The sequence below is a fragment of the Epinephelus fuscoguttatus genome, linkage group LG21 (assembly GCF_011397635.1).
Source record: "Epinephelus fuscoguttatus linkage group LG21, E.fuscoguttatus.final_Chr_v1".
In the NCBI taxonomy this organism is placed as follows: domain Eukaryota; kingdom Metazoa; phylum Chordata; class Actinopteri; order Perciformes; family Serranidae; genus Epinephelus; species Epinephelus fuscoguttatus.
This window is the reverse complement of record NC_064772.1, coordinates 17,477,487-17,492,351: the sequence shown is the minus strand read 5'-3', so window position 1 is coordinate 17,492,351 and position 14,865 is coordinate 17,477,487. Positions and strand designations below refer to the sequence as shown.

General features: G+C 38.5%; 1 protein-coding gene across 2 annotated transcripts; it reads right to left on the bottom strand.

The window, feature by feature from the left end:
- Window positions 1-6,941: 6,941 nt before the first annotated feature.
- Window positions 6,942-13,705, bottom strand: LOC125881830 (GTPase IMAP family member 9). 2 transcript variants are annotated; one of them, XM_049565202.1, is made up of 3 exons: window positions 13,560-13,705; window positions 10,386-11,156; window positions 6,942-10,162 (listed from the first exon to the last, which is right to left on the bottom strand). In XM_049565202.1, the coding sequence occupies exons 1-3, from the start codon at window positions 13,588-13,590 to the stop codon at window positions 10,158-10,160; spliced, it is 807 nt and encodes a 268-aa protein (XP_049421159.1). In that variant the 5' UTR covers window positions 13,591-13,705; the 3' UTR covers window positions 6,942-10,157. The 2 variants fall into 2 exon arrangements, with proteins under 2 accessions (XP_049421159.1, XP_049421158.1); XM_049565201.1 differs by lacking the exon at window positions 6,942-10,162 and having other exon boundaries at window positions 10,378-11,156.
- Window positions 13,706-14,865: the final 1,160 nt, after the last annotated feature.

Below are 14,865 nucleotides of genomic sequence, written 5' to 3'. Positions count from 1 at the left end.
AGAGATGTACTTTGGTGCTAGGCCGTGGAGAGACTTGTACACAAGCAGAGCTGCTTTAAAGTCTATTCTCTGAGCCACAGGAAGCCAGTGTAGAGACCTGAGCACAGGACTAATGTGCTCGTACTTCCTGGTTCTGGTCAGGACCCGAGCAGCAGCATTCTGGATGTACTGCAGCTGTCTTACAGCCCGTTTGGAGAGGCCAGTGAGCAGGCCGTTATAATAGTCTAACCTACCAGAGACAAATGCATGGATAAGTTTCTCCAAGTCAGGTTTAGACACTATACCTTTGATTTTGGCAATGTTTTTTAGATGGTAAAAAGCTGCTGATGTTATTGATTTGATGTGGCTGTTAAAGTTCAAGTCTGAGTCCATTATTACTCTGAGATTTCTAACCTAATTTGTAGGTTTTAGAGAGAGAGACTGGAGGTGACTGCTGACACTTTCTCTTTGTTTCTGTGGACCAAATACGATGACTTCAGTCTTGTCTGAATTTAGCTGGAGAAAGTTGTTTTGCATAAAATGAGGCCTGAAAGAGGCATACGCCACTTCCCACGCAAAAGTTGTCATGTATGAAAACACACTTGATGGGAGAAACTTTGACCCATGCTTACGAATATTTTGGAGTCAGGAAATACATTGCAACATGTTAACGGTATGGTGGAAGCCTGATTGTTGAAATTGTTGAGTATCTTATGGCGCATGCTATTTTTGGCTTTAGTCCGTACGTACATTTTTAGTGTGGATCCTACGCACTGTTTTATAAATGAGACCCCAGGTGACTAAAACCGTTAAAAACACTGAATTAAGCAGCTTCACATTACATATCAATGTATCTCCAACGCTGTTTTGCATGTCAGTGTGGGCGGCATGTCCAACACTTCCTAATGTGTGCTCCTTTTTTTTCTCTGATAACTAAAGATCCAGATATTCCAGAGGTTTTTATAGGAAGCTAAATTATCTACAGAGGTCTCATTTCTCTCCAAAACAAACGGATCCGGTTGTTAAAACTGGTAAAAGAACTGAATAAAGCAGTTTTGTGTTAAAAAAAAAATCTGTATTTTTTCCAACACTGCTCATTGCAGAGGGGCTGCTAACTACAGTGGAAGCAGACAGTGGTCCATTCTTGGCCACTGTGGGAAACATTCAGGTGCAACATGACAATCTCTCTCCCCATATAGATATAAACAGCTCAACTTTAATTGTCAGCCGATTGTACACTAAAGAAATTGAATTAGAGTCATTTAATTTCTATGTTATACTTATTTTATATATTCCATTTCTGCCGATATATGCCCCTTAATCCTACACACTGAACCTTTAAGCATACACTAAGCTATGGCACCATGAACAGAAGGAGCAAATTTCATATACAGCCACTTCCACTGTTCCATTAATCAGTATTCATGTTTGCATTCAATCCATAAATACAACGGAGAAACAGTAAGCATCTGGGAAAGTGAAACACTTATGTATTATTCTGCCACCATAATTACTTCAAAAATGCATGCCAAAAAATTTAAATAAACATTCTGCAAGTCAATCACTTGACATCTTCCCACAGCTTTGTGCAGCCAATCTCCATTTGAAGAGCATAATTTTACACTTTAAATGCTCTGTGTTGGTCCTGAAGGAGAGCATGACAGTGAAAAATGCAGTGTGGTTTGTGTGAAATCCTCGGGATCAGGTAGATAGTGGAACTGCTTCCCTGCAGATTGAGGAGATAAAGCTCTACAGCAGTACAGAGAGAAAGCTGAGTAAACAGTACAGCACAGGGGAGCAAAAAAAAGGGGTGGGGGCATGAAGGAGGGAAATGTTATTGACCATTCAGAAGCACGAAGGACAAAAAGAGAATTAAACTTGTATAGTGTTTGGCACTTGTGCTATAACTCAAGGAAAGAGTCAGGATGTAATGAAGTGTAAGACAAGCGCTGCACATTTTGTCTATAAACAATATTAAGTGGGTGTTAATCGCTGGGATACCCAGCTATTACATTCCCCAAATCAACTTAATGAATCTATTGTAGGCAAGGTCATACCAGTGCCGTGAATCACTCTGCTGCTGCTACTGTAAACACGTCCCATCACCTGTGACCTGATGATTTACTGCCATCCAGTGGTCACACTGCAGAATAACACTGTTGTCCAACTGAGATGGCTACATGCTGAAGTTTAATACATCACAATAATCCATGGGCCAGGACAGAGTTTGGTGCAAACTCAGGTGGCAAACTATCTTTGGTACCAGTTTCTCAGCCAGCATTTCTATGTGGGGCCCATTTGGGTGATAATAGGCTGAAAAATGGGCCCTATACGGGATTGCCCACAGGTTCTGCAGTGGCCCCATGCTGATTGCCCACATGCTTGATTTTAGCCAAGTGGACTCCAGATAAGATCCCAATGTTGAGCCCATACCCACTTGGTACACAGGTAGCCCCAGCATAACCCATGTGTGGCCCATTTGGGTAAACCCATCAGGTGGATAATCCCATATAGGGCCTATTTTTCAGCCGATATACTACCCACATGGGTTGTTTGTAGGGACAATATAAGTACTTTGAAAAATGATCACAATTTCAAATGAGCGGCTTTACCAAGTTTTTCATTAATTGTTTTTCACCTTCCTTCTCCAGTGTTTATCACCCTACAGTATCTGCACAGTGGGTTTGTGTGTAGATGTTATGTACCAGTACCTGCAATAATCATGTCTGAGTCACATAAAACCACACATGCATGTCTACAACACACACTGACCAAAAATTTAAATGCAACACTTTTGTTTTTGGTCTCATTTTTCAAAGGTTTAAGTTAAAATTTGAAGACTTTTTTGCACTCAATAAATTAATTTCTCTCGATTTTTGGTGTCAGATTTGTTAAAATCAGTGTTAGTGAGCTTCTCGTTTTCCAAGATAATCCATCCACCTGACAGGTGCAGCATATCAGGACACTGATTAAACAGCATCATTACCACACAGGTGTGCCTTGGGAAGGACACAATTAAAGGCCACTTGAAAATTTGAGATTTTGTCTTGAAACAAAAAGATTTACCAAGATTTCACAAGACTAGTGCTACAGAAATGTATTTTTGGTCACAGATACCCCAAGAATCAGTCAGTATCTGGTGTGACCGTCATTTGTCTCATGCAGTGCGACACATCTCCTTCACATAGAGTTGATTGGGTTGTTGATTGTGGCCTGTGAAGTGTAGACCCACCCCTCTTCAATGGCTGTGCAAAGTTGTTGGAAATCGTCAGGAATTGGAAGACGCTGTCATACACACCGATCCAGAGCATCCCAAACGTGCTCAATGGGTGACATGCCTGGTGAGTACACAGGCTACGCAAGGACAGTGATGTTTTCAGTTGCCAGGAATTGTGTACAGATCCTTACAACATGGGGCTGTGCGTTATCATGCTGCAACATGAGGTCACGGCGGAGGATGACTGACATGACGATGGATCTCAGGATCTCTTCATGATATCTATTACCCCGTTTCCACCAATATGGAACTGGTTCCATACCAGTTCCAACACCTAAATTTGAACTGTTCGAAGCATTTTGACCAAAAATAAATTGGTTTGGAACCTGAAAAGTTGATTCTCAGCTGGAACAGAAAAAGATACTTGCTTTTTCTTAACCTAAGGTGAAAATTGTGACATCAGTGGGCCTTTCACAGATTGGAAAGAACAGATGAGGAAGGCAACAATGAGGAAGTAAAGTATAAATCATAAGGGGGAAAAAAAGTGCTACTAGTGTTTATTTCTGTTGTACATTGTGCAATGCCCTCCACTGATGACACATCCTTGATCATAATGGTTCTGCTCAAAACTGGTGGAAACTGGGGTTGGGTTGCCAGCACCAATGTTCCAAGAAACCTGAACACAACCAGTTCAGGAACCAGAGCTAATTTGGTTCAAACTGCTATCAAGAAAAAGCTCATGTGTTCATTGTTTGTAGCTCATGCCAGCCCATACCATAACCCCACAGGGCACTCTGTTCATAGTGCTGGCATTAGCAAACTGCTTGCCTTCACAATGCCATCTGCCCAGAATAGTGTAAACCAGGATTAATCTGTGAAGAGAATCCTTCTCCAAAGCCCCAGATGCCATTGACTGAGAGCTAATGATAAACTGAAGAATGCCAGATATCTGATGTGCTTAAATGTCTTGCCATCCTGGTGTTCATGCACACTTTGTAGACTGTGTTTTTCTGACAATTTAGACAATTAAGGAGACTGCAAACAAGAACACCTAGACTGTCGAGGAACGAAAGGTTTCATTCTGAAAACTGGAGCAGTCACTTAAGAAAACCAACGTCAATATCTGAGACAACTTTGGGACATGGCAGACAATGAGTCTACGGGTTGTTTCAGTCATAAAGATCTACATGAGCCCAGGATAGAGAAGAGAAGGCACATGTATGCCTTTGTAGAGCTTGTGGAGAAAAGCTGGGTAAACCCTCAAGGTCCAGATGAGTCTGATGTCATTCTCTCACCAGCAATTGCTGTATTACCAGACAAAGCCAGGAATCAGCTGCAGAGGTAAACACTTGTAGAAAAGGTCACCAACAGCCAAGTTCTATGACAAAATGAGAAAACAGAATCTGACAACATTCTCAAGCATCATGAAAAGTGGCAGAGTAAACCAAGCACAAAACAGGGAGGTGGTGGAAGCAGATGAAGATCTTTTGGGCATGCCATCATTTCTTCCTTAAGTAAAGATGTTTAGTAAAGATGTTCTAGCTCACCCTTTTGTACCAGTGCTTTGGGCATTCTCAAATCCACATGGTTCATTGTGGAAAACTAACAAGGCCACTGTTGCAAGAGAAATCAGCATCAGCAGTTGAAGATATTGGAGAACATTCTCCAAGCTTCATTGATGAAATAAACCTTGTTCAGAAACTGTACGGCAATGGCAAGACTTTCAGAGAGATTGCTGGCTTTGTGCTTAACTTGGTATTGCAAAAAGGATACATTAAGCGGATTGTGGTGTTCAGTGTCTACTGGAAACCATCAATCAAGAACGCTGAGAGATGGAGCTGTGGTTCAGCATGGATGGGCGACTGATGACAAAGTTATGATAAATACAATAAATAAATGTTCACCATCTTGCTCAAATAATACTATAGTATAAATATGTATAGGTAATTTATAGACATTTGGGTTCTTCGTTGTAATGGATGTACAATATCTTTCACTTGTCTTACAAGTATGCGAAGGACGCCCAGCACCAATGGACGTCTTGCAACTTATGGCCTTCAAGAGTATACAGACCTGCAAGCATCAATGCTTGAACAAGTGCAGGAAAGAGATAGAATTCATTTTTTTCTATGTATGACATGTTGTGTTCAAATGAAGTGACCTAGATTTTTTTCATTTTTGGATCAATGGTTGGTGTCATTGAAGGTTGATACCTGTAACTAAGCTGCCACTTGGGAAGAGTAATCACATTGACATATCATCTAGATCGGTGGTTCCTAACCTTTCTACTTACATAACCTAGTGTTTTCAAAGAAATCCATATAGTGATACATATCGATCGTGAATATTTAAAATGTTTGATACAGTGTAGCCAGCTGTGCTTTCTTGATTCTCTCTTCTTGTCAATGTTTACTACAGTCATTCTGATGACGATGTCATCATTGTCATGTTATTCCCTTGTTTAAATTTTATGCTGTCAATGTCATTTATTTCCCTGTGGTGTCAGAAATAGTTTCAAATATAGATATCTTTCAGTGTTGTATCGAAGTTAGACATTCCAGTATCTTGACAACACTAATTTATAATCACCTTAAACACATAATTCATCAAATAAAAGAGGAACATTTTAGTATGAAGTCTTCACCTGTCAATCATTCAAGAACAGACCCCAGAGTTGGATCAAAATATATATTTATTTGAACCTGACAAGAAGAACACAGTGCAAAGGCCCAGACAGATGACTCTGCTTCGTTCATAAAATTTTAAGAGTGACTCCATTCACGTGCTGACCTCTCAGAGTAACTCAATCACCATTACAAACACTGCTACAAAGGTGGGTCACTGTAGGCTGCATGCCCAACAGCAGTTTCTGTACTCATCTTCTTTATCCTGACCTTATTTTGTGACTTCAGTGTTTTCAAGACTCTTCCCTTTGATATACGTATTTCTTATCAGTTTTTTTCTGACTGGTGCATTAATTGTTCCATGTTGCTTTGTAAACTCATACTGGAGTGCTGTAAGACCTCCAATCATTTAACCAAAAAGTACAGGTGATTATTGATAAATTTGATGTGAAAAGAGTCTATGAAACTAAATTTTTGGGTGTGATATGATAATAAATTTAATATCTTTGGGATTGGGACTATTGCTCAGACAAAACGACTATTTTTTTTTAACTTTTTTTTTTGACATTTCATAGACTGAACAATTAATATATTCATTCATAAGGAAGGATAGGAGTAAGTAATCAGGTTTTATAGCCGTCTCTTCTACTCAGGCCAGTTTATAAAAGCTTGTGGCTTGCAGTTACAGTCCAGGTATTTGAAGTAGTGTTGTCAAAAATATCTATTTATTGATACATATTGATTCAGAATATTTGAAATGTTTGACACACCGGTACCAGCTGTGCTTTCTCACTCTCTAGTTGTTAATGTTTACTACAGTCAATCTGTTGTTCTCTACTACTAACCAAGAAAACAATGTCATCATTGTCATGATTATTTCCTTGTTATATTTATCTTTAAATAAAAATCTAAAATTCCATGCCCTCAATGTAAATTTTTCCTCATGGTATCAAATATAGTATCAAATACTGATATTTGTTAGCGTGGTATTGACGTTAGAAATTCCAGTATCTTGACAACACTCATTTTAAAATCACCTCAAACACATAATATGACAAATAAAAGACACATTTTAGTGATACGTCTTCACCTGTCAATCATTCAAGGAACAGACCCCAGAGTTAAATCAAAATATATATTTATTTGAACCTAACAAGAAGAACACAGTGCATTTCTAACATTGCATTTCCAACAACTTCACTACAAATCGTGTCTGCCAATAAGACACGTTGAAGGCCTGCAGAGGACACAGTGCAAAAGCCCAGACAGATGACTCTGCTTCGTTCATACATTTTTAAGAGTGACTCCATTCACCTCTCAGAGTAACTCAATCACCAAACACTGCTACAAAGGTGGGTCACTGTAGGCTGCATGTCCAACAGCAGGTTTTGTACTCATCTGCTTTATCCTGACCTTATTTTGTGACTCTTATTCAATCAGTGTGTTCAAGACTCTTCCCTTCTTATACACACATTTCTTATCAAATTTTTCTGACTGGTGCATTAATTGTTCCATGTTGCTTTGTAAACTCATACTGGAGTGCTGCAAGACCTCTAATCATTTAACCAAATACAATAAGACCCACATCTGTAGCAGTGTGAAAGAGTAACTTCAGTGTTTTTCAACCTCAACCCTATTTTCCCATGTTTTTTGTGTCTACATTATTAATGGGAACAACAAACAGGAAACAGGCTGCAATGTAACCACTCAGAGCATTTGGACATCATCAATTGACATCCACTAAAAGTGCTTTTTGCCAGGGACAGGCCCAGACTGTTGATTCAAGGGTCTGTCAGCGTTATGGAAATGATCCCTACAGAGACAGACTTTCATTTTAAAGAGTAAGATCCTTTTTGTTTATCCAGAAACAGCTTCACATTCACCATCACCAAACCCACCAGACTCCACTTCAATAAACATTTTAGTGTGTATAGCACCAGAATATTTTCACATCTAGGGGCTAAATTAAGAGTTTGTTTCAACCAAAACAGAGTTGGTGATAGCTGAAATGGTTGGTTGTGACGGTCTCGCTCAGTACTCAATACCATTAGTCAGTCAAGGCCTCTACACATGATCAGCTGTAAAACCGCTTTGCGCTGGCTGTCCCAGTGTTTGTCTATGGAGAGGGCAGCAACGCCTGACAAAGTGGCACCGCTACCCTTGGCATCACGCACCGCTCAGATTTCCCGCCCGAGTGCTGCGCTCAGAGTTGAAATTATTTGAACTTTGACCGAGTTTACCTCTGACAACACCACCCAGCATGAAAAATACCTAACATAACCTTCAAAGTACTTTTTCATAACCCTTTTCTTTTGTCAAAACCCCAAATAAAATGTTAAAATGTCAGTAATGCTGAGTCCTTAAGGCACTAATCTACAGCAGACCTGTTTCCTTTCTCATATTTCAGAACTAAGTGTTAACAAACACATCTGTATTTGACCTCACTGGGTGATATAACCATAGTGGATATCTTAGTATACAGCATTGAGTTTGCTTTCTACTCTCGAACCAACACAAACATGCAAAAGACTGTCAGCTTCTTTACAGAAACAGTATCTACAGTGTTCCTATAATTAAAGGCTTTGAGTCAGTCGTTTTAAATCCTGGACTGAAACTCAGACGCTCTAGCATTGTTACTAGAACCTGATTTATACCTGCATTTCACCAGGGTAACTGAAACTTAATTAGCAGTGTTCCCATGTGAAACAGACAGCTACATTGGTAACCATGTGTACACATGAACTGATCTGCGGAAGAGAGATGTGTTCAAGGCAAGGATCCACTGCTGGGTCCACCTATTTATGCTTTGTACAACTAGGTCAGTCCTATAATGGCGCCATAAACACAGACATACAAAAGGTGAGACAGGAGTGATTCAACTGGGGCAACTACAGCATGTAACCTTTGTTACTGTGTGTTTCCTTTGACTGGGACACTCAGATAGTGACACAACACTGCCTAATTCATCTAATGGTTAGTACAGTGAGCGCTCAAAGGCCTATAGAAAACAGTCACACATGTCCTCAGAAGAGTTGAGGGTCTGTCGAGAGCAGCTGACTCTATCCAATAATAGTACACCGTGACAAAGAGTTGGAGAGTACCATACTGTTTGTATAGCCTGCTCTAAGGCAAAGATTACACCAGTTTTCACCAAGATTCTTGTTTTTCTACAAACAAAAACCTTTAAGGTGACCTTTTAAAAGTCATGTTTACATTCAGAGCTTCTCACCAAACACATATCTGTCTCCTTACAAAGTAACTTGACACCAGGCTGAATACCAGTGTTCTACTGTCTTTTATGGTTGTAAGTTTCAAGACTGTTTCACATCTGACCTCTCGATTGATTGATTGATTGATTGATAAATCATTTAGTCTAAAAAAAAAAAAGGTCAGAAGAAATTAATTTTAAATGTATCAGAGTATCCTGAATCCAAATAGGTCATCTTAAAATGCTTGTTTTGTCCAGGCAACACTCATAAACCCAAATATATTTATTTTCAGACTTTCAACAAAGAAAAGTAGATACTGAACAGGTTAATATTTACTATTTTTGATTGTTATAAATGATTTAAACTATTAACTGATTATAAAACGGTAATAATCGATTTATTGACTCATCGTTGCAGCTTTCCAAGGTAATGCATCCTTGCTTTAAACAAATCCCTCTGCCACAAAATGATATACATGTAAAAGATGCATTTAAGGGAAACATAATCACTGCTTTAAGGCGACACACAAAATCAATAACTGCCCCAGCGCTTTATAACTGTGCACTGTGAGTGTTATAAACATTGCAGCATGAGGAAAGAATTTACAGTTTGGTCACAACAAATGGGAATTGTTTAAAAAAGCAATCCCCTCAACAGTCACTGACATAATATTATAATAACAATTTAGTAGTGCAGTTCTTCTAGCTAAGGAGTGTACACTTTGGATTGAACATGTAACAGCTTGTGCCTCCTTGTTTTAGATTAAATTAAATCCCTCCCATCACACAACCCCCAAGACACTATCACAAACCATAGACCATCTTCCGAATTAAAGAAAAAATATATTGTTTCATGTTCAAATAGTGGAGTATAAATCTTTGAGCAGTATGAAAAAAGGGTGTTTAGGCTTGAGGCAAAGGCATTCGATAAAAATCGGGAACAAATACAACCAAAACACACAGTAACATATCTGATCAAAACAATAAATAACTCAAACAGGTTTGTACATTTGGTGAAATTTCAGTCACCCTTTTCTTTCTTGTCAAATAAGATGCTTAGCTGTCAGGACAGTGAGGCAGATGTTCCGTTAGCTGTGGTTTTTGGGATCCATTGGCCATGAGTGTCTCGTTAATCTAGAATCAAACACAGAGCATTATTAATAGGGCTCCATTTTACATGAATACAGTCTTAATTCACATGCATTTAGCTAAAAGACTGTGATATCACTATTATTACTGTGCTGTCTGAGAGGTTCATGGTCTTCAGTTGTAACTTTCAATTTAACAGAAAGAAACTCACAACAATCTGAGACCTTAGTATGACTTTCTTGTAAGCAAAGATAAGTGCATCACTCACTGGAAAGCTGCTCCACTTCCATGGCTTTGGACAAACTCATCCCAGAGTTCCGTTTGGGTATTGCCCCCAACTCCTGCCCCTGTCTGGCTGGATTCTGGTTCTCATCCAGAGGTTTCTTCTCCTTCTCCACCTCCTCTGGGTTGTAGTGGCCCCCTTCCTCTGCCACCATCTTCTCCACTCTCTCCATCAAGAACCCCACCTGGGGATGCTCCCCAAATATGCAGTTGTTAATGACAAAGTACCTTCGCTTACACTTTTCCAGAACCCGCTGCAGCTCCTTGCCTTCCCTGCGAATGTACCTTTCGATGGAAATGGTCTTCAACACATCTGCCCAGGTGAAAACCACAATTGTGTGCTCCCACACATGCTCGCCAAACAGGTTCACATGCTCCTCAAGGCGAGCACGGTCCACCTCTGTGAACATGCCCACAGGGATGACAAGCAGGAAGGCGTGTGGACCTGGAGGGCAAAGAGAAGCTCCCCTCACTAACTCCTGTTTATAGGAGGGTGGAGTATCCTGAACAGAGTACCAGCCTGGAGTGTCCACCACAGTCACTTGCCGCCCCTGCACCTCTGTCTGTCTCTTCACACAGAACTCAGCTCCTCGCTCCAAATGAAACTCCTCTTTGCCTATGATGGTGTTTGCAGTCAGACTCTTTCCTGGCCATCTCCAGCCAAGCACCACCAGACGAACTTCAGGCAAGCGGATTGCTGCCTTGGCTGCAGCTGCTGCCTTTTTGGCCTCCTCTTCTGCTCCAGGGCCATCTCCAGCTGTGGTCAATCAATGTATATATTTCAGTATTAGAGCTGCGACTAACGATTATTTTCACTGTCGACTAATCTGTTGATTATTTCTTCGATTAGTTGACTAACCATTTTATCGAAAAATGTGTTAAAATGTTGAAAAATGTCGGTCTATCTCTCGCAAACCCCAAAATGATGTCATCTAATGTCTTGTTTCATACTCACGCCAAAGGGTTTTAGTTCACTGTCACAGGAGAGTGTGTAAAGCTGCCAATATTTGAATGTAAGAAGCTGCAATAAGAGTATTTTGGGGTACTTTTATAGTACTTTTCTATGAAAAATGACGCAAACTGATTAGTCGACTACTAAAATAGTCGATTAGTCATCGATTAGTCAACTAATCATTGCAGCCCTACTATAGAGTCTGAACAAGAGTTTATACACTAATTATTATCATTTTCAGTATCAAATAACTTGCTGGATATTTTCTCACATCATTGTTTGGTTTTTAACACGTCAAAAATTAATGAAAAATTCACAAATAATTTCCCAAACCCCAAATTAACATTTTCAAATAGCTTGTTATGTCCAACAGACAGTCCTAAAGCCAAAGATACTCTATTTACTATCACAGATCACTCAAACTTCCCATTAGAGAAGCTCATTTGTGTTGTTGCTTTAATAATGGCTTAATCTATGAACATAGCCATGACTTTTCTATCATCAACTAACTAATTAATTAAGTGACGTTAATAATTAGTTTGCCTTAATGTAATATTTATTGTAGTTTCAACCCTTTTTTGGCTAATAATATAGTTTCATCTCATCAGTACGAGAAAAATAAAACAGATGTTCAAACATGTAAGGATGGGTGTTCTTGTTGTCTTATATATTGTAAATGTGTATTAAATCTATTTATTATGATAATACTCTTCTGAAAACCCAGTTTATTTATTTAGGTATTTCGGACGTCATTCTGCCTTATCCAGTTTTCTTAAATATCAAACTTTTATCCGTCTCGTGAGCGTATGGCAAGCCGTTTTAACATTTAATCACTAAGTCCGACTATCTGGAATTACCATTATAGATATCTATAACGTCATTTTGACTAGTAGTAATGCCATTGTGACTAGTATGAATTTTAATTTAAGATATCTGTAACGTCATTCTGACTAGTCAAAACTGAATTACAGATATCTGTAATGTCATTTTGACTAGTCAAAACTGAATTACAGATATCTATGACGTCATTCTGACTAGTCAAAACTGAATTACAGATATCTATAATGTCATTCTGACTAGTCAAAACTACAGTTACAGATATCTGTAATTCAGTTTTGACTAGTAAGATACAAACTATTTTTGCCATTCATGTGTATGGGGTTTGTCATTATAGATATCTACAATTACATTATGACTATCTATAATTCCAGTTTGAGATATCTACAACGTCATTTTGACTAGTGAAAATGACGTTGTAGATATCTACAACGTCATTTTGACTAGTCATAATTCAGTTGCGGATATCTACAACGTCATTTTGACTAGTCATAATTCAGTTACAGATATCTACAACGTCATTTTGACTAGTCATAATTCAGTTGCGGATATCTATAACGTCATTTTGACTAGTCATAATTCAGATGCAGATATCTACAACGTCATTTTGACTATCTGAAACTCAATTCAAGATATCTAGAAAGGACCATGTAGATATCTTCAATTGATGATAATTAAAGATATCTTGAACTTGAATTATGACTAGTCAAAATTAAATTGTAGATATCTCAAACTGGAATTACAGATATCCACAATTCAGTTGCAGATATCCGCAATAACAATTGCAGATATCCGCAACTACATTGGAGATATCTATAATGACAAACCCCATACACATGAATGGCAACAATAGTTTGAATCTTACTAGTCAAAACTGAATTACTGATATCTGTAACTGTAGTTTTGACTAGGCAAAATCGAATTACAGATATCTTGAATAAGAGTTTTGACTAGGCAAAATTATGTTGCAGATATCAGCAATGAATACCCAGTCTAGCGATTAAATGTTAAAACGGCTTGCCATATGAGCGGGCAGTGCTACTGATGTGACGTCAACGTTAATATGCAAAAGCAACGAGCCAATCTCCCATCAATTAATCCTAACGTCTTTGTTTATTTGTAAGAAAATGTAGGAGTAATACGTAGTTAATAACAGTGTAATAACAACCCAAACGTTCATTGAATGTTTCTAACTTTCTCTCTCGTGACATGTAACGTGTGAAACGTGTCACATCCCGGTTTAAGGGTTAATGTTTAGCATGCAAACAGTTTGCTAACTTTGGCTAGTTTTAATAGCCAGGGAAACTTCCCATATTTGTACGACGACACGTAAATTAACTTCGGTTGTAGATAATAAAATTAAAGGCTTACCTGTCGTCCGAAGTGGTTTACTTGCTTCCATGCTCTGTTTTACTCCTTATTATGGTTTTATTCAGATGTTATTTGTCTTTGGGCGGCTACTGCTCGCTGGACAAGGACTTCCTCCTACCTGCTTACTGTGAAACAACGACAGAGGCGGTAAGCTAACCGGAATATACATGCGTCGCTTCCGGTCTGATCTTTCAAAATAAAAGCCTGATAAGAAAGCCGGATGTCAAATAACGACACAATAGCTTCACTCTAATCTGTAAGTATAGCTTACATATTAGAGTGAAGCTATAATATGTAAGCTATACTTACATATTAGAGTGAAGCTTTGTGTCGTTATTTGTAAGTATAGCTTAATATTGTTGTTTTTCCCTCATTTGGTTGAACAAATATGTCCACACAGATGTTACATTATCTAAACGGTTCACACACAGGCCTAAACTTACAGGCTCTGGCCAAAATTACACGTTTCTTTGCAAAATGCTCTCACATTCACAAAACATTACAACAAAAGTAAATACTTCCATCAGTCAACACATCTTGTGGTCAAATGAATATTACGTAGATCACTCATTACACATTGACCAACAGAATTCAAAATACGGCTACCAGTATAAGCCAGTTCAAACTTCATTTGTTTAATATGCCTGTGCCATTTGTTGATACTTCACATAATTATGGTATGTGCCAAAAAGGCAGACAAGCATATCACAGGGAGTGGTATTCTTTTCTCATAAGATAACTGTACTCCAGGTAACACACAGAGGCACTTTGCACCAGCACATATTTTTTGAGATGCCCTTTTTAAATAGGTTACTGTTAAAAAAAAGACACAAAGGAAGTTTTTATTTATTCTATTACATTCTTTTATTGTGTATTTTTATGTGCCACTGGCCTCTTTGATTTAAACACAGATGTGACATCTTTTATAGATGGATAACAACTGATTGCTGACTGAAAAACGGTGCAAAAGAGTTTCACACAGGTGCATTAGAGATTCAAAACTATTAGTTATTTCTGTGAGCTGTGAATAGAGGTTTTCCTTTTCTTTACACAGTCTACTGGAGTTTTGGGTCTTTCTATAAGGACTGTGTTAAGTGTTTTCAAAAAGGGTGTGAAAAATGTGTGAAACCGGTGAAAAAATGTTCAGACATTTGTAAGAGAAGACCTCTGCTGTGCTGTGTTCAGTGATGATGAAAATCAAATGGTTCCCAGTTTCATAAAGCATGTCTTAGCAATTGAGTGAAACTGTAAGTTCATTGAAATTTCTTCAAAAAATACAGTATTCACCACTTGTAAATAATATGTA